The 24,828-nt window shown below is 34.2% G+C and overlaps 1 protein-coding gene across 3 annotated transcripts in view; it reads right to left on the reverse strand.

The window, feature by feature from the left end:
- OLFM3 (olfactomedin 3) overlaps window positions 1–24,828 on the reverse strand; it is a 279,241-nt gene that overhangs the window by 44,496 nt on the left and 209,917 nt on the right. The window contains exons 1-3 of one of the 3 annotated variants that reach the window (XM_023503407.2): window positions 22,167–22,618; window positions 21,640–21,705; window positions 6,652–6,798 (exon numbers count right to left, since the gene is read on the reverse strand). In XM_023503407.2, the coding sequence (XP_023359175.1) occupies window positions 6,652–6,798; window positions 21,640–21,705; window positions 22,167–22,295 (342 nt within the window). In that variant the 5' untranslated portion in view covers window positions 22,296–22,618. Of the gene's footprint in view, window positions 1–6,651; window positions 6,799–21,639; window positions 21,706–22,166; window positions 22,619–24,828 lie in introns of those variants that run through there. The other 2 variants (XM_003769697.4, XM_031967171.1) reach the window with 2 other exon arrangements.

Genomic DNA, 24,828 nt, shown 5'->3' on the forward strand with positions numbered 1-24,828 from the left:
CACAAGCTAATTGTACACTATTTTAAAGTTCAACTCTTTTTATACAGCAAAATAACTGTTAGGACATGTGTGTATATATATATATATATATATATATATATATATATATAGTATTTAACTTATATTTTAACATATTTAACATGTATTGGTCAACTTGCCATCTGGGGCAAGGAGTGAGGGAAAGGAGGGAAAAAGTTGAAGCAAAAGGATTTGTAACTGTCAATGATGAAAAATTATCTATGCATATATTTGTAAATAAAAAGCTAAAAATAAAATAAAATAAAATATTTTTTGCTTTTTCATGCTGTCTCATCCTTTGTGAGTTTTGTCCATGTTTTTCCATTTATCTTCAGCAGAGCATCCATCAAACATGCTTGAGACCTTCATCATATCTTGGGGTGATAATTAGTCTGTTTCTTGTCATTCCCATTAAATGAGGCCACAACACATTGTTCTAGCTGTACACGCTCAAGAAAATGCTATTTACACTATTTTTTCATACAAAAAATGGTAGCATGTTACAATCTTATTATGCTTACCATGTGCTTTTTCATTGTCTTTCAGATTATTTAATAAATTTGATTTTTCCAAGGTCATGGCATTCCATGATTTGAAGCCATAAAGCATCATCAGGAGAATACTAACACTAAAGCGATCGAGATGGGATTTTATAGCAGTGAGCATTAAGGAATCATTGAAATTATTGCACAGTTCCACATGTGCAATTGAACACAATTGCTTCCTCCTATTGGATTTGTGGCCCAGCTCATTATCCATCTGTAAAGCTTGTCTAAGGCATACATATTGATGGGCCAACTTGATGAACTGCCTTCCCAACTGCCTGTCACAGAATGAAAAATATGCATTTTTCATTTTCTCTGTGGCATTATAATATTGTTGAAATTCTTTGTTGAGATTTAACTCTCAATTTTCAAGGGTAAAGGAATTATTAAATGTGTAACAAAATAACCAGAATTACTTAAATGTGTTGCATTAGATGAACAAAAACCAATAAACAAATCAGAGAGGATTCTATTCAATATGCAAGCTTTACCCTGGCATAGTACATCAGATAGTGAGGATGGAATAAGGGATATCTGGATACAAATCTCACTTCTGATGTTTGCTAAATATGTGACTCTGGGCAAATCATGTAACCACTATCAACCTCAATTTCCTTAACTATAAAATGGAAACAATATTAATGTCTGCCTCCCAGAATTGTTGTAAGGACCAAATAATATAGTATTTTTAAAGTGCTTAATGAAGTGCCTGGCACCCCAAAGCAGACACTTAATTAGTGCTTGTTTCCTTCCCTCTTTTCTTTCCTTCCTTCCTCTTTCATCTTCTTTCTTAATTCTTTCTTTTTCTTCTTCTTCTTCCTTTTTTACTTCCTCCCTCCATTCGTCCCCCATTCCTTCCTTTTCTTCCTATTTTCTTTCCTTCTTTCCTATACCTCAGATATCTTCCTAGTACTCATCTACCTGTATGGACATGGACAAGTCACAACTCCTCTAAAAGTCAATTTCCTCATCTATAAAATGAGAAGATTGGGCTAGACAGTGCTTAAGGTCATTTCTAATTCTAATTTTGCATCCTATGATCTACTAAGTAAAGGATGTGTTGCATTTTATTTGAAGAACTTTTTGTAGTGGACATTTCCCCATGCTGATGAAATTACAGAACTTTCTCAAATTTTTGTCATCAAAATAATAACCCCAAATCCTCCTATTTATCAGAAACATGACAAAAATTAAAGGAGGAATTCATCAGGAATGACCAATAATTTAAGCAAAGTAGTGGAAACTACTAGGGGTGTGACTAATAATTGAGGTTGAGGTCAAAGTGGACAGAATAATTTTACACAATGGCCTCCAGATGTTGATTGATGAGGATACAGTATTAGAGTAGATATGCAATAGAACTGACCCAGAAAGGTATAACTCATGTTCTTTATGTAGAAAAAGAAATAAAATTGATTATTCTACTAGAAGAGTAAAAATAAAAAAAGAATATGGAGGAATATTAAAGTTTACCCAGTTACACTGAGATGATTTTGCAGATTGTTGATGCAGCTGGAGATCAATACATTCTAGAATAATCTGAAAATGGTCCTCCTGATAATTTGCTACATCACCAGAAGAATTCTATCTCCCAAATTGCTAATTTTAATGTTTTTGGCCAATTGAACCTATACTGTCATAATGAGATTATATTGGATTTGTTGAATAATAAAAACAAAAGTACAACTATACTAAAAGCTGACATTTGTATAGGCTTTAAGTTTTGCAAAGCACAAATAAGCAACCTTAACTGCTTTGTAAGCATTTACCAAGTTATTTTCTATGTCAGTTCTTTTCAAATTCTTTTTAAAGTTCTGTAGATTTAAAAAGCTTGGGATCCCAATTTCTTTAATAGATCTATAAGGATGAAAGCTGGAGGGATCTGTAAAGGCTATCTAATCCAAAACATTTTCCACCTAAGGAAACTGAATCCCAGCAGACTTAGCTGACTTGACCAATGTCACAAAATAGAATATCAGAGTTAAGTTATGAAATCATATCTTCTGCCTCTAGATGACATTGCATTGCTCCTCATGAGATATATGTTGTGTGCAAGATCTCAGAAGGAAGAGAGTGGTCCCTCTGCATACAATTTGGTGTAATTTTTCAGAGAATAGGAGGTTTTTTGAAGTAAGTTTCTTGGGGTATCAAGGAATAGGAAGGCTGCTGGGGTGTTCTTCAGCCATTAAGGAAGGCTATTATTTTGTAAATGATGCTAGATAATTCAGTATGGCAGTGCTATGTAGGTGAGGAGAAAATGTATTGATTAGTTAGTTACAGGAAGAGTCAATGTTGAGAGAGAGTGAGTGGGAGAGAAGTGATTTAATTATGACAGAGGACTGGTCTTCATTTTATTTTTTGTTGTCCTTTGAAATAATGGATATTGATATTGGTTAGATCTTATTTTGTTGTGATGATAAAAGCAGGGCTATGAGATCCATTTCTAGAATTGTCTTTTGGACAAATCAACTGAAATTGTTCCTGCTTTATTCTCTAGAGCAGGATATCACCATCTCCAACAATTTGTTGTTGGATATTTGTAACTTGAACAATCTAATGCTAAACAAGTTTGGACATTGTCCACAGATAATAGAAGTACAAGGTTATAGTATGTTTTAGCACCACGGTCTTTCATCTCCCACTCCCTTCTTCTACCACACTCTGAAGGTTTCTTTTGGTACTCCAAAGTTCTGAAGGATATGATTTGGAAACCAGTAGACTAAATTATGGACAGCAATTTGACCCAGACATATTATTGTCCCTAGATTCAAATGTGAATAATTTACCAGAGCATTTATCCTTAAATAATGATGATGAGGTGAATATTTTTTCCATTGCCATGTGAAAAAATAGGTATAGATTTGTATTGTGTAACTATATAATACAGTATGGAAATGAGCCCCCCCACCTCTACCCCCCCCACATAAGAGTTTGGGATTAGTTGAAATGGCAAAACAAGAACACTTGTGTTCAAACTCTAGCATTGATCAGAGCAAGGCATGTAACCTCTCTGAGACTTATTTCCCCTCAGGAGATAGGATTAGAGCTTCTCATGATTCTACTCTCCTGACTTTATGAAATTCCCAGGAAGAAAAATTTTAACAATTATAAGTACTGTAATTGAAAATAGATTTTTTGCAAGTATTGATGATCCCGCCATGGCCAATATTAAAAAACATGGTATGACTATCTGTTGATGAAATTATAGAGGTTATTCTTCTTGTAGTAGGTAGGACATAATGACCTTTATAGTATTTTCCAATTTGATGATCCTTATGGGTGCAGCTAGATGAAATATTAGATTGAGTATTAAATTAGAGTAAGGAAAATGAGTTGAAATCCTTCCCCAAACACTCACTGATGTTGTTATTCAGTCCTTTTCAGTCCTATCTAACCATTTCTTTCTCCAACTCATTTCACAGATGAAGAGACAGGCTTTCAAAAGGATTAAGAGACTTGTCTGAGGCCAGATCCTAACTCAGTAAGATGAATCCTTTTGATTCCAGGCCTGTATTCTATCCACTGTACCACCTAGTTTCCCCACACTTATTAACTCTATTCAGCTAGGTCACTTGACTTCTTTGTAGCTCAGTTTCTCTGTAAAATGTGGAAAATGAAGGTACATAATTCCCAATGCTGTTGTAAGGCTCAAATGAGATGATTATATAGATGATTTCATTCACACATACATATATATATATAATATTATCATATATTATCTCTTTGCATACCTAAAGTTATATGTAAATGTTAGCTATTATTATCCTAAATGCTATATATCCATATCAAATCTTTTTAAAAATTCAGATAAAAATTACTTCAGTTGTAACTTTACTGGAAAAATTTCTATTTCTTAACAAAAGTACAAGAAAATTATTATATTTCCATTTAGTAGAAATAATTTAAAATGTTCTGAACTTGAATTTTAGGATTCTAGGATTCAAGATGTTTGTAGACATTGCTTTGCTTCTTCCACTCCTAAAATTTCAGAGTTCAGGATAGTCATGGTGACACTGGGCTGTCTAGGTCTGTGAAGTCATGTGATGCTATATGACTTCTTGTCAGATTCTCAATGAAGATCATGTCCTCCAAGGTCACACAGTATATATCTTCTTTGAGATTCCCCAAAGTATTCAAAATTCACTCAACCCTTTTCTTTGATCACCTACAGTTCTACTGTACCCAAAGCCTAAGGCAGTATAAACTGTTAAAAGGGAGAAAATGTTTAGAACAAGTTATTATCTTTATAACTGAAGGAATCTTTGACTTTTTTTTCCTAGCACACAAATAGCCTTTTATAAGATTTTTTTAATCTGTAAAGGGAAATAAATCAAAGGTTCAAGGGTGGTTTGACATCTAGTTGTTATGGTTCTGATTTAAGCAAATTACAAGAAGGGTAAGACTATTGACTGAAATTGAAGAGTCCTAATGTTCAAAGGAATGACTTAGAGGAAGATGGTAAATACTTGGAATTATTCATTATCTTCTAAATAACTTGCACACTGAAGGCCATAATTTTAACTCCCTTGCCAGGCTGTTAATATGATTCAAAAGAATGAGCACAAGGGACCTACTATGATCAGAGGAGGAGACTGAATTCCTGATATTGAGTCAGACTTGTAGCTCACTGCCCTCCCCTCCTTTTCTTCTTTTTAAGAAACAACTGCTTAGATATTAAGACAAAAGGTAAAAAAAAAAAATCATTCTCATTAAGGAAAAGAATTCGGAGGTTGAGAGAAAGGAAAAAAAAAATTGATGTGATTACTTTCCTGGAACAGGTTGCTTGAAAAACATTTTCATTTAATTAATTATTTTTTAAAAAATACATTTTGTTTGGGAGAGTGATAGAAACTTTAGTAGTGAATGTTAACAGAGAACCAACTTTTCTCTTTCATCTTGGACATGAGTCTCAGTTTTGCAGCAGGTGTAGAGGATCACCCAGAGCTATTATTAGTCACTCTGGCAAGAATCTTTAAATGACATTTAATTTAAAATATATATATATATATATATATATTTTAATACTATCTTTTATTTTTATATTTAATATGACTTGCCCCTGTTGACTCAGAGAGTAACTGCTTGTTACAAAAATTAAAAAAAAACAATTCAGCAAAATTAACCAAGCCCAACAATAAGTATAGTATTTCATAGCCATAGTTCTCCCTTTGAAAAAATAGTCTCTTTATTTGAGCTCTTTCTTAAAGTTTGGCTTCTTATTAAATGACTTTTTAAGAAGCATTTTTTTTATGAGGAAGGAGAAGGAGAGGTCTTATCTGAAGAAACTTCTAAACTCTGGATATAAAAACAGAAAAAAAAACCTTTGGGAAAAAAAGGAAAAACCTTTTGGAAAGAAAAATTCATCATAGTATATAATAGAAATTCTAGTGCATCCAAGCTCTTGTCGGGGAGGCTCCAGAGTAGGGAGGAGGTCAGACAAGGTCTAGAAAACATCAGCTGGAGTGAGGCCACTAGGAGAAGGAGGTGAAACTGGGTAGCTTTCTACTTTTATTCACTCATCTAAGCAACTTGTTTCCTCCTCACTCCCCATCCTCCCTCTTTGTAGGCCTAGGTATGTCATCAGGTTACTCTCTAAGACTTTAAGATCATAAATTGCTGAGAAGGTATTGATAAAGATCGGTGAGAAAGTTCTTCTCATGAAGCCCCTGATACTGAGAAATAACAAGTTTAGTTAAAAACAAACAAGTGTATACATTCACACATACACATGTATGCACAATATAGAGAGAGAAGAAAAGAGAAGAGAGGAGAGAAGAGATGGAAAAGGGAGGAGAGGAGGGAAAGAGAAAAAAGAGAAAAGGAAAGTAGGGGAAGGCAGGGGAGGAGAGAGAAGAAAGAAGAGGGGAGGAAAGGGGAGGGATGGAGAGAACTAGAGAAGCGGAGAAAGGAGAGAAGTGGAGAAAGGAGAAGCAAGAAAGAGAGGTAGAGGATAAAAAAGAGGGAAAAGAAGAGGGGAATGAAAAAAAAAAAAACTTGATTGTTTCCATCAAGTTGAAGGCCTTCACCCTTTTTGGCACCACTAAGTAAAAGTTTTGTTTGTTCTAGTTAAAGATTCAAATATACTTACCTTTTCCAGGAGCTGTCGAAGTTGCCTGCTTTTTGCATCACGGGAACATAGATTCTGTTCTGGTGCAACCACTGTACAAATGCATCGTCCATCAGGATCTTGGGCTGAGCTATAAACTTGCCACCCTTCTTTTGGGCTAATTTGAGTCTGGGAAAACCAAAGACAAACACAAGAAACATAGAACTCAATTGATATGATAAAGAGAAGACAAAGTTTCTAAAGAATAATCAAAAACTAAATTGTCATTCTTTATATCAGGCAGGATTGGTGCAATAAGAGCCCAGAAACATTTTGCTCCATTTAAGTTCCCCACAGATTGGATTTTCCCTTTCGGACTTAGACCTGCTCCTTAGCATAATATAAACTGTTTCCTGATTTCAGAGAATTCCTATGTGTTTTTTTTTTCCTTTTTACCACATCTTTGATAAGTTTTGAAATTTTGCTAACGCAAACAAGCACATCATCAATACTTTTACACAAGGAATTATGTTGGCCAAGGCTTTTCAGTGTATCAATTAATAGTAATGATTTCTGAGTGGTGTAAATGTATAAAATCTTCTACAATCCTTAACTTTTTTGCCAAAAATCTCCCAGTTTCAATGTGTGTTTTGTTTTGTTTTGATTTTCCTTCTTTATCTAGCTAGATAGCACCAGCTGAAAATATAAAATCACCTGGAATTTTGTTATTTCAGTGAAACCACAAGTTGATTTCCTATTATCTTCTTTGTTTTTCTACTACCTTCATTTAACGAACTGATATTTTTCTCCTCCTCGTTCTAGGGAACTAACCCTTATAACAAAGAGTTAAAAAAGAATGGGAGAGGAGAAGGTAGTGATCAAAATTTATAAACACATCACTCTCTCCAGGGCCAGATGGATTCATGTCAATTTTACCAAATATTTTAAGAACAATTAATTACAATAGTAATTATAAATAGTAAACTATTTGGAAAAATAAGTAAAGGAGTCCTGCCAAATTCCTTCTATGATACAAGTATGGCACTGATACATAAACTAGGCAGAAGCAAAGCAGAGAAAGAAAATTACAGAGAAATCTTGTTAATGAATATTGATACAAAACTTTTAAATAAAATATTAGCAAAGAGATTACAGCAACTTATCAGCAAAATAATACACTATGACTAAGTGGGATTTATACTAGGAATGCAGGGCTTTTTCAGTATCAACCATGTCAATAACAAAACCAACAGAAATCATATGATAATCTCAAGAGATGCAGAAAAAGCTTTTGACAAAATACAGCACCCATTCCTATTAAAAACATTAGAGAGCACAGGGATAAAGGGAGCTTTCCTTAAAATAATAAGCAATATCTTTTTAAAACTTACAGCAAGCATTATTTGGAATGGAGAAAAGCTGTACATATTTCTAATACTATCAGGGATAAAATAAGGATGCTCATTATAACCACTGTTATTCAATATTGTACTAGAAATGTTGGCTTTAGCAATAAGAAAAGAAAATAAATAAAAGAATTAGAATAGGCATTGAGGGAATTAAACTATCACCCTTTGCAGATGATATGATATACTTGGAGAATCCTAGAAAATCATCCAAAAACATACTAGAAACAATTCACAGATTTAGCAAAGTTGCAGAATGTAAAATAAATCCAGACAAATCATTGGTATTTCTATGCATTGTTGACAAAGCTTATCATGCATTGTTGACAAAGCTTATCAGCAAGAAATGGAAAGAGAAATCCCAATTAAAATTACAGCTGATAAAATAAAAAACTTAGGTGAGGTTCTACCTGTCAAGACAAACCCAAGAAGTATATAAACACCATTACAAAACACTTCTCACACAAATAAAATCAGATCTAAATAACTGGAAAAATATGAATTCTTCATGGTTAGGTTGAGGTAATATAATAAAAATGACAATTCTGCTTAAATTGGTTTACTTGTTCAGTGAAATATCAATCAAACTGCCAAAATATTATTTTATGCAATTAGAAAAATAATTACAAAATTCATCTGGAAGAACAAAAAAAGATCAAAAATATCAAAGGGAATTAATGAAAAAAATACAAGAGATGGCGGCTTAGCAGTACTAAATCTAAAACTATATGATAAAGTAGCAGTAATCAAAATCATTTGATACTGGCTAAGAAATAAAGTGGTAAATCAGTGGAATAGATTAGATACACATGACACAATAATCAAAGACTATTGCAATCTAGTATTTTAAAAAAATCCAAACTCTAGTTTTGGAATAAGAACTCATTATTTCAAAAAATGCTGGGAAAACTGGAAAATAATATGTCAGAAACTTACATCTCACACCCCACATCAAAATAAGTTCAAACATTAGGAATTCAAAAATTAGGAAAGCAAGGGATAAGATCTTTGGAGAAAGGTGAAATTTATGACCAAAGAAGAACTAGAGATCATTATGAAAAGCAAAATGGACAACTTTGATTATGTTAAATTAAAAAAAATTGCACAAACAAAACCAACAGAAACAAGAATGAAAGGGAAGTACGAAGCTAAGAAAAAATTTTTACAGCCAGTGTTTATGATCAAGGTCTCATTTCTAAAATATGTAAACAACACTGTCAAATTTCTAAGAATAAAAGTCATTCCCCAATTGATAAATACCAAAGATATATGAACAGACAATTTTCAGATGACAAAATTAAAACCATCTAGTTATATGAAAAAAATGTTCTGTATAACTATTGATTAGAGAAATGCAAATTAAAACAACTCTGAAGTACCACCTCACACTTGTCAGTTTGGCTAAGATGACAGGAAAAAATAGATAAATTTTGGAGGGGATGTGGGAAAACTGGGACACTAATGCATTATTGGTGGAGTTGTGAAATGATCCAACCATTCTGGAGAGCAATTTTGAACCATGCACAACAGATTATAAATCTATGCCTACCCTTTGATTCAGCAGTTTCATTATTGTGTCTGTATCCCAAGGAAATAAAAGAGGGAAAAGGACCACATGTGGAAAAATGTTTGTAGCAGCTCTTTTTGTGGTAGCAAAGAATTGGAAACTGGGTAGATGCCTATCAGTTGGGGAATGTGTTTTATGAAGGTAATGGGATATTATTGTTCCATAAAAAATGAACAAAATGATTTTAGAAAAGCCTGGAAAGATTTACATGAACTGATGCTGAGTGAAACAAGCAGAACCAGAAATACATTGTACACAATAACAATAAGAATGTACGATGATCAACTATGAAAGACTTGGTTCTTCTCAGTGGTTCAGTGAGCTAAAACAATCTCAATAGAGTTTGGACAGAAAATGCCATCTGCATTCAGAAAAAGAACTAAGAACTAAGGAGACAATGTAAATCAATCTATACAATATTCACTTCTTTTTTTCTGGGTTTTTTTTATCTCTCCCATGGTTTTTCTCTTTTTGCTCTTATTTATACCTACTAAGATAATTTGTTAAAAATAAATAAACAAATAAAAGAATATTTTAAAAACACATCCATCTTGTCTGATTGTATATTTGATTTTTGCTTAGATACTTTCAGTAACTCCCCATCAAAAACAAAACAAAACCCAAATTCCTTGTTCTTCTGTCCATAGCACCTTCACAACTTAGTTCTACTTCTCTTCTCTCTACTTCTCTAATTCTCCACTTCTCTTACTTTCTACTAACTTCATAAAGAATCCATTGTTTTAAACACAAAATCAGTACACTCATTGTTATTATGTGCATCACCCTCTCTGGATATTAGCTAATTATGTTTCTTGTTCTTAAAACGTCCCCCTAACCTTTAGCTAACATCCTTTCCTCATTTAGAATTTTAATTTTTTTGAAGGTTCAGCCAAAATCCCTCCTGTCCCAGGACCACCCCCTCAATTTCTCTAATATTTATTGACTCCACCACTTATTTGGCCCTTGTATTAACTTGTATTCAACCATTTAATTAATACGCATTGAATATGTACCATGGGCCAAAGCACTGGTCCATAGAGCAGATGATTTAATGAAAAAGTAAACCAGTTTCTGCTCTCACTCAGCTTATATAATAATAAGAGAAAAAAATGTGCATATATAAGTACAAATAAAATATATGCAGAAAATGAATACTAAGCAGTTTGACAAAGGAGGCCATGAGAAGCTAGGGGATCAGGGAAAACTTCATGGAAAAGAAAACATATGAATAAAGCTCTGAAGGATACTAGTTATTATAAGAGGAGGAAGGAAAGAGGAGTAGAATCCTAGGCATGGTATCTTGAAAGGAGATGGAATATTGTATGCAAGGAACAAGTGGGTCTATATGCTTAGACTGGAGAATTTGTGGGGAGAGTAATGTAAAAGAAAATACTGATCTTTTTATATAAGTGGTTAATCTTCCATAATGTAATTTTAAGTCCCTTAAGGATAGGTGCCCAGCTTATAGTTTTTTGTTTCTGGAGTACATAATCCTATTCCTTATGTATGATTTGAGGAATAAGATTGTTTCATTTTTCTTCAGCATCATAGATAGGTACCTTCAAATATTTGTTGAATTGAATTTGTTCATTTGATGCTGCTGCTGACACTCTGATGCTAGATATCCTAATGTAGTATGTGAATCCTCATTTTATTCAGCATGTAGTCACTTTTATGTATTGACTTTCCTAGGGTTCTAGTAAGCATGGGTTTTGTTTTTCTCTGCTTCTGGACTAACAGGTAAAGTAGAACAATCTATTTCTTTCTGAACTTAAATATAAAATGATTCTTTATTTTACAAATTCTTTAAGAGTAAAAATATAATGTTTTCATAGTCTATAAAATCCATAACAGTGGCACTTGTATGACAACTTTTTTGATGCTTATATATGTATGGGGAAGATGGAAATTTTTTCTACCCTTGTCCGGAGTCTTTCAATTTTTTTCTTGGTGAGAATGTAGAATAAAGGTAGTAATGGTGGAAATGTATTTACTTGCAATAATATCTGTATAATTTTAAACATCAAGATTTTTTTCACTCCAAATAAAAATGGCACAAACTAAAAACAAACAAAACTCTTAGGCAGATATCTGTGTATTTCAAGTATATAGAAAACTCAGCATGCAAAAGACATTTCTTTTTTCATTTGGATACTTTGGTTTCTTGCAAACACAGCCATTGCTTCTGTGCTTTTTTCATGTAGTCCTAACATACATAGTAATTTGTACATAATAGATGGATGAATGATAAAATGAACATAATGTTGAAATACCTCCAGCTAAAAAAATGCATTGACTTTTGCATTTGCTGGACTTCTCCTTTTTTTGCCTCTTGGCAATCATTTGAATATACTGTAAGTCATGCACTAATATTGACTAGCTATTATAAAGATATATAAAGGTTATAACTCTGTTTTCATAAATTTTAATGAATTCAGTTTGTCATATGAGTCAATTTGAGGAAATAGAAAAAGGTCAATAGCCAGAAAGCCTGGTTCCAAATTCTAGTTCCACCATTTCTAGCTTTGTGAAAACTTGGTTTTAAAAAATCCATCATAAGTTTAGAAAATGGAATTTAGATTGTTTAGCTTTCCATGATTATAAGAATTAGATTATATGATAAATTTATTTATTATTTACTTACTGGGCATATACAATAACTGTGTATTCACTATATACATGTCAAATACTATACTAATTATACTAATGTGATGCATGTTTGAACTATATAAACCACATATGAACATTGGCCTCAGTTTATAGAATTACAGAATCATTGTTGGAAAGGAACTTCAGAGGTCATTTAATCTATCTCTTACTGAAAGCATATATCACTCCTCAATATCACCAACAAATGTTTATTGACCTTCCCCTTAATCTCCAATATTAAAGAATGAACCATCTTTCAAGATAGCTTATCCATTTAAAAAAAAAAAATGTTGATAGTTCTAATTATTGGGCCCTTGTCAATATTTTTCTCTCTTTACTCCACACTGATCCTAGTTTTTGTTTTCTGTGGTAAAACAAAACAGATCTAATATCTTACATAAGTTAAGTCAAAAATCATGTCTTTAAATGCTTATCAAGCACATGTTTTGTGCCAGGCATTGTGCTAAACACAATATATGATATCATACATTATATTATTTTTTGTTCTAGTTTCATCTAAAAGCTGTAATATGTAAACTGTTCTCCACAGTATCAGACAGGAGCCAGAAATTGTTAAAAGGCCTTTTCTTATTTTCCATTTATGGACTCAGTAACAGAATATCCAGAAACACATAATTTAATTACCACACAAATTGAAATAATAATGTGAATGGAATGACATTGCTATATATTGATATGGTACAAATAGATACATATATGTGATACATATATATATATATATATATATATATATATATATATATATAAAACATGTAAACACACAGAAAAATAACAATTTTTTTCTGACAAAAAAGCCAAATTTTACAAGTCTTTCACAGCTTGTTTTGCATGATCAATTTTCTGTTGTTTAATTTAAAGAGAGAGAAAAGGATATGAAAAAAGTCACACTGTAGGCATAAAACTGGGTTTCTATTGTAATTTTAATGAGGTAATTGAAAAAAGTCTCAGTAGAAATACTTTTATTTCTGTAAATGCATATTAATATAGTCTGTTGAGGCAAACATAGGAATAATTTTTCCTTGAATGAAAAGGCATATTTTTAAAGCTTACAATGTACCAGGTATGGTGTACTTTTGGTTACGTACACAATATGGCCAGATAGTGTCCTCAAGGAGCTTAGATTGTAATAGCAAAAGGTATCATATATATGGAAGAGTGGCTTGGAAAAGTACAATCTGGGGAATTCAGGGATAGGAAGTCAATGGCTAGGGCAGTCAAATGATAACCACTTTCTAGAATAAGTGGTACCAATGATTTCTTTATTGTTTCAAAAGAAAGGGAAAAATGGGTCATGTGACAGAAAGTTGATGTTCAGGTTGTCCAAATGGCTGACTGAAATAGCTATGAAAGTGTAGCATTATCTGGAGCTTAGGACAGCTAATAGAGTAGGTTAAATAGACTAGCATATATTCCATCAAAATAGTTGGGACCTGGAAAGAGATCTTCAAAGATGAATGAGAATAGCAGCATGGATTTTGGAGGTCCAAAGATTTGCTACAGAGGGAATTCATTCAGGGAGGGTGAAGAAGAAAAGCAACTGCAAATACATGAAAATATGGTCTAAGCATATGGCTAGATGCCTAATAGGAATATGAGGGTGTAGCTACCTTTTCCTATGATTAGATACAATATCTAAAAACCCTCAGAAACAATGAACAATTGTTTGAATCTATTTTCTTTGTGAGGAGTGGATAAGAATCTCCTAATTATAAATATATAGGTTAGTCTACTTGGCAACCATGAATACCAATGATCACCTGCCAAGTTTTACATCCTTTAGAACATCCCGTGTTATCCCAAGGGAAAGTGGTAGTTCTTCTAGACACTGAGGAATGTGGAAATGGTAAACAATGTTCATGTCCATTAATCATTCTTTCAAATGTCTGCTGAAGAAAGTAATGACTTCATTGGTTCTCCTAAATGTCCAACTGTAAAAGTAATTAGTGAAACAGTGGCCCTGCTTTTACTTAGCTGAATGATTTAAACCAGGTGCCTGCAAATTATGGTCCCCCCTGTAGTTGTTTGCCAAACTCTAGTCTAGACCAGACTATTAAAAGAAACCCTTTCTACAGAGGAGGGGAAAAAACTGAGAGAGATTAAGGTGTAGGAAAGAAAATATCTGATAGTGCTGTGATTTAGTGAGAGGGACATGACTAGGAGCCACCAATAAATAATGTTACTTTTATGACTACATGTAGTCTCCTTTTTACTTACATCGAAAAGGGGAGAATTAAATGAAATCCTGACAAGATTCCAGCTTTAAAGAATCATCCCATGGCCTTTGAAGAACCAGTAAAACTCTAAGCTCAGCTCAGTTTATTTGGCAGAAACAGTTTACTTTCTGATGTAAACAAAAATAAGGCCTGTAGAGTCCCTTGTAGGAGGAAAGGAAAGACTTGTAACTTTCTTAGGCATTCTTCAAGTGCTTGAGAACTTTTATTATCTGTGGGTGATAAAATCTAATAGTAGTTTCTATTCTTAGGAGGAGCTGGGCACATTATCTTCACATATACTAATATTTGTTACTGCTGATGCTGCTCCCCTCAAATCTTATGTGTTAATTAGAAGAACCAATGAACAATTCAGTAGTTTTTATTAAGAAACTCATCAAATATTTAAATGGGTTCTAAGCAGAATTAAAATGATATTTTCAACAGCTGAATTTTGGAATTGCATTCTTTGCTTGCAGCTTAATTATAAAACTATACTACTCAATTCTTAGGTTTAGGTGTCTCACAGTAACTTAGAGTGCTAATTGATAGTGGACCTAAAGCCCCCCGGAGGGTAGCATAAGTGAGTTCAAGGCAGTAGTGACTGCACCAAGTAAAGAAACCAGAAATGTGTTCAATATACATTCATCAGGATTCCATTATATATGTATACATTGTTGGTGTTATGTACTTTGCTATTTTGAGTGGTGCTATCACACAAATCATTGGGGGCATTAACAACAAATCATTCAATCCTTTAGGAAACTTCAGATTTATTTATATTCTTTCAAAAAACATCATATTAATATTTAAGTGAGTTAATTGCTGTGCTTCTTAGCTCTGAGATTTTTTCCTCCCTATCTTTTACATTTCTCATTTTAGCACATCAGTATGCCTTTTAGTCTGGATATTTTGTAGTCTGAAAAATCTGACAATTGTAACTTGGAAAATCTGGGAAATTAAACAATATTAATAATACTTTTAAGTTTTAAAATCAATAATAATCTTAACTTTAAAAATAGTTTTAAGTTTAAAAAAGGTTCACAAAGAACATTACATGGATTTCATATGATCCTCACAATTGTGTAAGTCTGATATAATGGATATAATTTTCTTTCTTTTACAGATGACAAAACTGATTCCAAGAGAGATAAAGTGACCAGCCAAGTAGCACACATCTAGGAAGTCACTGAGGCAGGATTTGAAATTTGTTCTTCCTGACTTAAAGTCTAATAAACAGAAATACATTTACTTTATAGAAATCCATTCACAAAAAAAAAAAAATAAAAAAAAAACCAGTCTGAGATACAGATTCCTTTCTGAGATTCTTCCCTCTAAGGAATGTAGACTATGAGTCCTTTTTCTTCTTGGGGAACTAGGTGGTACAATGGATAGAGTGCTTGACTGGGAATCAGGTAGCCTTATCTCCTGAAGTTCACATATGGTTCTCAGAAAGTTACTAGATGTAAGTTACTTAACCTTGTTTGCTTCTCTTACTTATTTATAAAATGAGCTACAGAAGGAAATGGCAAAACACTCCAGTGTCTTTGCCAAGAAAACTCCATGAAGAATTAGACTTGATTGAAAAGACTTAACAATAGCAATTTTGTCCTTCTTTCCCTACATGGGATATTTACACCTGTCTTGTGTCTCCTGCCCACTCATGCTGAAGGTATGCATGACTATAGGTGGGTATTTCTTTATTCATTTCCAGGTTACCCATTCATGGGAACCCAAGGACTGATGCCCTTACATAAGTGGTGCCAAATTCAAAAATAAATGGAGGCCACTATTTCATAAAGAGGATTCTGAAGGATACCTTTTAGTTTAGTTTTAAAATATATTTATTTAGGTTTTATTATATTTTAATTAATTTTATTCAATATTTTCCAATGATATTTTATTCCATTTTGGCCTGGGACTATGGGCCACATAGAGTTCATGTGTTTTGAGTGTTTTTGGCTGCATTTTTGACACTTCTGCCTTACATCAACCTTATCTGGGCCATGGCCTATCCAAGACTGGTCATTAGCAGAGAATAACTAACTACTGGCTCCTCATTCACTATCACTACTCAAGTAGCCAGGAGGAGACTGAACTTTCCTCATCGTTATTCTTATTCATGTTAACTTGATTAAGGTAGAATCTGTTCTAAGAGGATATGATGAGAAAGTGTGTGAGTAGCAGAGAATATGTTAGCCTTGGAATCTGCCAGGATTTGGCATCATATTTTGTCTTTGATCTTTATAACTTGTATGATTATTTAAGTCATATGTTAGCTTTAGTTTTCTCATCTGGAATACATACATATATGTAACAATTGATTTACCCAGCGGTGAGGACCAATGAGATGATGTTCTGTAACTCTTAAAAGAAATATCACTTATCTGTCAGTCAAGATGTTTTGCTATCTAACACTATCTTCTGTTGTTTTTAGACCACTTCAACGTTAATAAGAATGTGGACATTTATCATACATTTTAATAACAATAATTCACATTTGTCTGGTTCCTTGTGCTTTACAAGCACCAAAAAAAGATAAATTTCCTTTTGTCCTCAAAACAGTTTTGAGGGAAATGAAATGTATACTTCTAGCTGTGAGACTTTAAATAAGACATAATCTTTGTGGGTCTGTAATCAGTAAAGTAAAGCAGTTCTCTGGGTGGTATAATGGAAAGAACATGGCTCTGGAAACAAAGGACCTGGCAGAGTCCAGGACCAGCATCCCCTGGTGACTATTACCCATGTGACCTTGGGCAAAGAAACTCTTCTCTTTGAACAAAGGTCTTCTCATCTGTACAATGAGCAGATTGGCTTGATAGCTTTCCAGATCCAATCCAGCCCTGGATGTTTGAACCTCTGATTAAATGATCTCTAGTTTGCCTTCCAACTTTTTATAATTAATAATAATTCAAATTTACCTCACATTTTCCACAAACTTCTGGATTCAGAGGATCTGGGTTCAAATATCATTTCTGATCCTTATTACCTATTTGACCTTAGTAACTCACCTGACCTTTCTGGGGCTTAGTTTCTTGATTTATAAATAGAAAAGATGGCGACACAGTTTCCTTCCTGTTGCAGATGATGGAGCCTTCCTGAATCCTATCATTCCAGGGCTGTTTATATTACACGAACACTGGCTCTTCTATTCTTCCCTAAGAAAATACTCAGTAGTGGAGAGAAATACACCCACCATATGTACAAATGAAAATTAAGGAATATTCCCCATTAACATTCATTGTTTCTACCTTCACAGGATTTTCCTAATGATTTGGAAAACAAAAGAGTTTCACTATACATGAAAAAATGGTAAAGATATGCCTGGTGATGCAGGATTTGAGCATAATTAATGGGGAAGAAATGAGAAAGGGAGGGAGGTTTTCTTGGGTTGGTTCCTGGACACCCTCAACTATTTCTTAACTGGGAAAGTTGCTAAATTCATTAGAATAGAATTGGTTTGAAGTGAAAAGGGATGAAATTTATTAAAAAGGGCAAAATAAATAGAGTTTGCTATTAGGTTTCTCTGCAAACTCTCCTCTCCACAGTGGTATAGCCAGCTTCCTGAAAACAGCTGGCTTCCCTGAATGTTTGCTCTCTTTTTAATTGCTCTTTGCCGGTTCTTTCCCTGTGAGGAGAGCCCAGCGTGGGAGCTGGCACTGAGGCCCCGCCTCGAGAGGAAGTTACTCTGCCTTCTGCATGATCACAGACCAGAGCTAGAAGGCATAGAAACTGAAGGGTAGCTGCTGAGTCCTCCCTTCTAACTAACCTCTCTCCCCCCAACATAGGTAGAATGCTGATGTACAGAGTATATAGATGGAAAGATGAATACTTAGAGCCCAACGGGAGGAAAAACTGGCCAACTTTTCAAGATTCTGAGAAAATTAAGAGAAGGGGAGAGAAAGAGAAGAGAGAGAGGGAGAGGAGGAAGGGGAGAAAGAGGGAGGAAGAAGGCAGAGAGAAGAAGAGGAGGAGAAAGAGGCTGAGAGAATGAGAAAAATGGAGGAAAGGAGGTTGGAAGGGAGAAAAAGGAGAGAGGGAGAGAAAAAATGAAGACAGAGGGAGAGAAGAGAAACAGAGGGAGGGGAGGGAGACAGAGAGGGAAGTACCAAGGGAAGTTGAGCGATTGAGAGAAGGGAAAAGAAAAGAAGGAAAAAGGGAGAGAGGAAGGGAGAGGGGAGAAAATAAGGGAGGCAGGAAGAGAGTTTGAGAGAGGAAGAAAGGAGGAGGGAGGGAAAGTGGGAGAGGGAGAGAGACACACAGAGACATAATAGAGAGAGACAGAGGGAGACACAGAGGGAGATACACAGAGGAGGGAGACACACAGATGAAGAATGAGACAGCAACAGATACAGAAAAAGACACACACACACACACACACACACACACACAGAGACATAGAGATACAGAGAGACTAGAGACAGAGAAAGACACACACAAAGAGACCCACAGAGAAAGACACACAGAGAGAACATTTACCTTAAAAGATTTTACATTCTATTGGAAGTTTACACTGTTGCTCGGAAATTCCATCACCACAGAGATTCATCCGTCTTTTATAAGGCAATTATCAGAAGATATTGTATACTAAGTTGTTTTCAATCAATTCATGTCAGCTGAATGACTATAGGCCCACAGGTTAAAAGCAAAGCACTATTTCAAAATTCTCAAATTCTAAATTTACAGATGGCCATACTGATGCACTGAAAGGTGAAGTGATTTGCCCAAGCTTCCATAGGTTTCAGAGCTGGGATTTAAAGTGGGGTCTTCTGCCTCCTATTCTAGCATATTTTAACAACACAGATCTGTTTCTTATATGATGAAGAAATTTGGGGAGAAATAGAGTTTGAAAAGAAAGGAAGAATTTTTTTTTAAACAGAATACTACAGGAGGAGCTCAGATGATGAGTAAGTAGACATTAGCACAAGATCATTTGACTCCTGCCTAAGAGGAAAAACAGGAGGAGACAGTGTTCAGGAAGAGACTATGAAAGATAAACTTTGTAACTTGCAATTTTAGATAGGGCAACATGATACAGTGAAGAGAATACTAACTCTGTCAGGAAATTTGTGTTCTGCAATTAACTAGCTAGCTATGGGGTCTGAGGTAAGATAATTCATTTGAAGTCTCCATTTTCTGGTTTCCAAATTGAAGGAAATAGATTTCTCAACTTCTCACCCATCTCTAGCACTCTGATTTCATGATTAGAATTATAAAGGAATTCCTAAATCCTTTCACCATGTAATTCCAAAGATATTTTCTGGCTTGGCCAAAATAATTCAACTTCACAGATGACATGTTTTCATAAGTGGTATATAACAGAATACTTTTCCAGTTTGGCATCCCACCCTGACTCTACTATACAATGTGCCATACTGAAACGACTTCAGAATCAGATGTCCTAGGTCCAAATCATCTCCAATCCTTAGTTTTAGTGCCTTTTCTTTATTATTTTCTATTTTTCTTATATATAGCTTTCTTATACAGAATTGCATACTTGTTGTCTAGATTGTGAGCTCCTTGAAGACAAGGGACTGTCTTTTGCCTGTCTTATATTTTTAGCACATAGCATAGTGCCTGACCCATAGGAGGTACTTAATAAACTTATTGACTGACTGCCTGAATTTCACCTCTACCATACATTACATGTGTGATGCTGGAAAATTAATTATGCTTCCTGGCTCTCAGTTTTTTTTTCTTTTCCATGTGAAAATGAGGAGGTTGGGCTTTACTTTATGTAAAGTCTCATTCATTACTCAATCTTTGGACCTATAATTCATGTGTTATTGCTGTTTTATGGCTAGAAGGACTGTCATAATTCAAAATTACAGAAATAATACATTGCCTCTTATCTTTCAATCTAAAGGTGAGCTAATGAAAAATGAGAGAGAGAGAGAGAGAGAGAGAGAGAAAGAGAGAGAGAGAGAGAGAGAGAGAGAGAGAGAGAGAGAGAGAATTCCATGGTACTTACAAAATTCCTGAGATTCTAGTCAACTAATGATAGTTAATCATTTTAGAAATTCATTTTTTCTCCTTCCTTTGTAGTTTAAAATTTTATCCTACCTTTTCTATGCCATAGTTAGCCTTCCCCAAAACATCCAAGCAAAATTAATACACACATATGTACACACACACTTAGCCCCCCATCCCCCGCCAAAAACTTAGCTCTCAGTTTAAAACAGTAGAAAAAAAATATATGGATCATTTAAAATATTACTACATTATAGACAGCTTGTTAGAAGGAGCTAATGAAGCTTTAATTAATCTTATGATTAAATGCTTTGGCAATAAGGGAATCTGGTTCGGTAAGTTTTAAATTTTCTTACCTTGATTTTTAAATTTTCGTTACCTATGATTTAGATCTCTAGTCATTTGGGTCTAAAAACTGTTTCAGTTCTAGTCCTCCTTATTTCACACTTGTCTTTTAAGGAGGTACCTTCTTTTTTTGCCCAACCTGGGTGAAAACCTGTCTCTGTTTACCCCAAGTGACTTGACTGAGAAAATTAAGAACCCAAGGTCCACTAGATATTCAGATTGTGCCTCAAACACTGGGGGGATCTGACATATTATAAAATTAGTTTGGTCTGACTACACTCAATTTGTTAATTAAATATTGATTGATAAATTTATCATCATTAAGAGCTGCCATCAAATTCTGGAAACTATAGATCATTTTTTGTTTAATATTTAACTTTTTCTGACAAATTAGCATGCCAGAACGGGAACAAAATTCACACAGCTTTCACTGTTTTTTTTAGCCTTCATTCAATAACAGGTCAATTGTCTATCCAAAATTTTTGTATTTCTGTGGTTGAGCAATGGGGATAGAGGAAGACTCTCTAAGTGATCTTGTTTGAATAAGCTATGATTTTCATTTTTCTTCTCTAAGATTTACAGTGAAGTTAACTGAATATTAAAGTATGTTTTCAGTTTTTCCAGGAACACTGAAAGGTTTTTAAAAACACTTTCCTTTTCATTTTAGGTGAATGGACAGGAGATTGTAGATGTAAAGGTATTTTTAAAGAGTCAAACATTCATAGAAGATCTCGTAAAAATTGAATAAGATCTCATTTGTATTGTTACTGAGTCTCCTTAAAGGTCTTAAAGACAGGCTAAAAATTGTTCAGGTTTTTTGTTATATTTAGTATTTGTGGTTATTACTATTATTGTTATTTACCATGAGGTTGATTAGCTTGAGATCTTTGCAAAGGAATTCAGGCATTACCTCTTGTGAAGGAACTTGCTGCAAATGAAAAAAAAAAAAACTACATAAAGCAGGAGGCTGAAAAAAAGTCTTAAACTATTATACTACATTTCATACCCAAAGAAAACAGCATATATTTTGATAGTTTGATTGGAAGGAAGTTAAACAATAACAAATACTATTTCTTTAAAAAAGAAAAAAATTCCTAACTTCTAATCAATATTGTTGAAGTTTTTCATTTTTAAAAATTTAATGAGTCTAGTTTAATATTCTCCTTTACAATAAAAGAGCCATTTATCTGTGTGTGAGTATAAAACTATATAAAAAAAAGTGGTCACAGAAAAAAAAAAGCATGCATGATTAGAGTTACAATCCAGAAATTACCAGCTAGAAAGCAGATCTACAAATAGAGAACCTCAATCTTTGTGGTTTACCACAAATAGCAAGAGTTGAACAACCAGAAACCCCCTGAGATCTTTAAACGCGGCCGAGTTACTTACTAGAGTGTCTGGCGTGGAAAGCCTGGTGGTGTTCAGTCCCACTAAAGATGGGAGAGTTTGGGACATCCAGTTTGAGATCATGGCCATGGTGCTGAGGACAGCCCCCAGCTTCAGCAGTGGAGGACTCATGGCTGTGGAGCTAATGAGTTTTCATAGTGACTGATTATGATCCTGGCGCGGGGCTGGCAGTGAGAGGCGTGACTGCAGCACACCACATCTCTAGAATGAAAACAGATCCACTTCCCCAGATCTAATCACCCGGGAAAGCACGCCCCCTCACCCCCTAGTAGAGTAGACCGCTCCCTCCCTTGCCTAAGAAATTTGGCTTGACCACCAAAGCACGCCTAATATAGATTGGTAAATTATCAACACTTGGGTGGAGGGAGGAGAAAAAAATATTTCCCAAGCTGCACTATCTAGTCAGTTACCACCAACAGAGTATGTCCACACTGGGGTTTATGTGAATATAATCAGCTGCTCTTTACCCTTAAAAAAAATCCACATTTGTGGAAGACCGCCAAAGTGCACATTTCATGCAGCAAACTTAATATCTACATTTTGTCTTTGGGGACATAACAAACAGCTTTTAGGCAGAGCAGGAAAACAAAAGCTGGAAAAATGTCTAGGGTAGATGGATGTAGATATTATTTGGATATAGAAAGATAGTTTTGTATGCTAATCGAAACTTCCTGTAGTTTTGAGTCTTTTAAAAAATTTAATAGACAAAGATTATAGAATAAAAGTCAATTCTGCCTGGTTAATTGTTCTAGTTATGTAAATTGTTTATTTCTGAAATGCTAACAAAAATAATAGCTACGTATGCAATACTCAAGAGAATGGTGACTCTTGCTTAAACATATATTCTCCTTGGAAAAGATGTCCTAAATTGTTTAATTTCTGTAGGGTCAAAGAATTCATGACGTCTAGAATCAAATTCAATCAATCAAGTTCCAAGCATTTATTAAGGGTCTACAATATGTTAGTCACTGTGGTACGACAGAAATGAAACTCTTTCCACTTTAAGGACCAATCTGGTAGTTTATAGAAGGAGATGATATATATGTTTATAAGTATACACCAAGTATATACAAAGTAAATTTGTGGTAATTTTTTTGAGGGGGGAGGGTCACTAGCAGCTGAATGAAGATGGGAAAAGTTTTTTTTTTTTTTTTTTAATAGGAGAAAGTGTGTGGGCTACCCTTTGGAGAAAAATGGGGATTTAAGAGTCAGAGATGAATAATGAATTCCTATAAGATAATAAAGTGATTAGCATAGTGCTGGACACACTTTGACATTACTGTTCATTTGTTTCAGTTACATTCAACTCTTCAAGACCCCATTTGGGATTTTCTTGGCAAAGTTAGTGGTGTAGTTTGTCATTTCTTTCTCTAGCTCATTTACAAATGAGGAAACTGAGGTCCACTGAGTTAAAGGAATTGTTCAGGGTAGTGTCTGAGGACAAATTTGAACTCAGGTCTTCCTGACTAGCCAGAGCATCCTATCCACTGTGTCACTTAACTGCTCCTGTGGCATATAATAGGCCCTACATAATTGCTTATTCCTTTCTTCCTTCCAAGTATGAAGAAAAATGTGTGCAAATATCTAAAGATGTAAAAAGGTGAAGTGCCATGTATAAAGAAAAGCAAGAAAGGCATTTTGGCTGGACCAAAGTATGCATGAAGGAGAATAATATATAACATGATTAGAAAGATAGGGTGGTGTGAGTTTGTAATTGACTTACAATGCCAAAAGAAGAGTTTGAATTTGATTCTAGAGCTAATAGGGAGTTACTGAAGTTTTATAGAGAAGCAGCATGATAGACCCTTGATTTGGAGTCTCTGGAGTCCAGAGAAAAGTAAGTTCCTGGCTCAGATATCCATTTTGTAATTTGGGACAAGCCTTTTGATATCTAGAGCCTGTTTCCTCATCAATAAAATAAAGACATTGGACTACATTGAAGATCTCAAATATCTTTCCCATGTCTAAATTTCTATAATCTATTTTATAGGATTCCATTTATAGGAGTCTAAATTTACAATTAAAAGCGGCCTTAGAGATTATGTAGTCCATCACCTCTCATTTTACAGATATGGAAATTGAGACCCAAAGAAGTTATCTATCCAAAATCACACAGGTAATTGGGCAACTAGTTGGTACATGGATAGAGCCTGGAGTCAGAAAGACTACTTTTCCTGAGTTCAAATCTGACCTCAGATATGTACCCCAGACAAATCACTTAATTTTGTTTGCCTCAGTTTCTTCATTTGTATAATGAGCTGGAGAAGGGTTCTCCAGTATCTCTGCCAAGAAAATCCCAAATGGGATCAGAAAGAGTTGGACGAGACTGAAAATGATTAAACAACAATAACGTACAAGTAATATATGAGAACCAGGAACTCAGTTCATGTTTCTGACTTTAAAAACTAACACTTTTTCTATCATACTGCATTGTCCTTTAATATACTAGAATAATTAGTATACAATCATTTTACAACAATGTTGCAAAAAATCTTCATGAAAATATTTCCTGTTGCCTAAAACTTGGGTCCCAAATAAAAGCAATTCTATTCCATTCCCCCTCAGTACAATATGTATATTTTTAAATAAGAATTCAAATGGAGTACAAGGCATATATTGATGATATTCATATGGAAAGAAAACT

Source organism: Sarcophilus harrisii, chromosome 4, assembly GCF_902635505.1.
Source record: "Sarcophilus harrisii chromosome 4, mSarHar1.11, whole genome shotgun sequence".
In the NCBI taxonomy this organism is placed as follows: domain Eukaryota; kingdom Metazoa; phylum Chordata; class Mammalia; order Dasyuromorphia; family Dasyuridae; genus Sarcophilus; species Sarcophilus harrisii.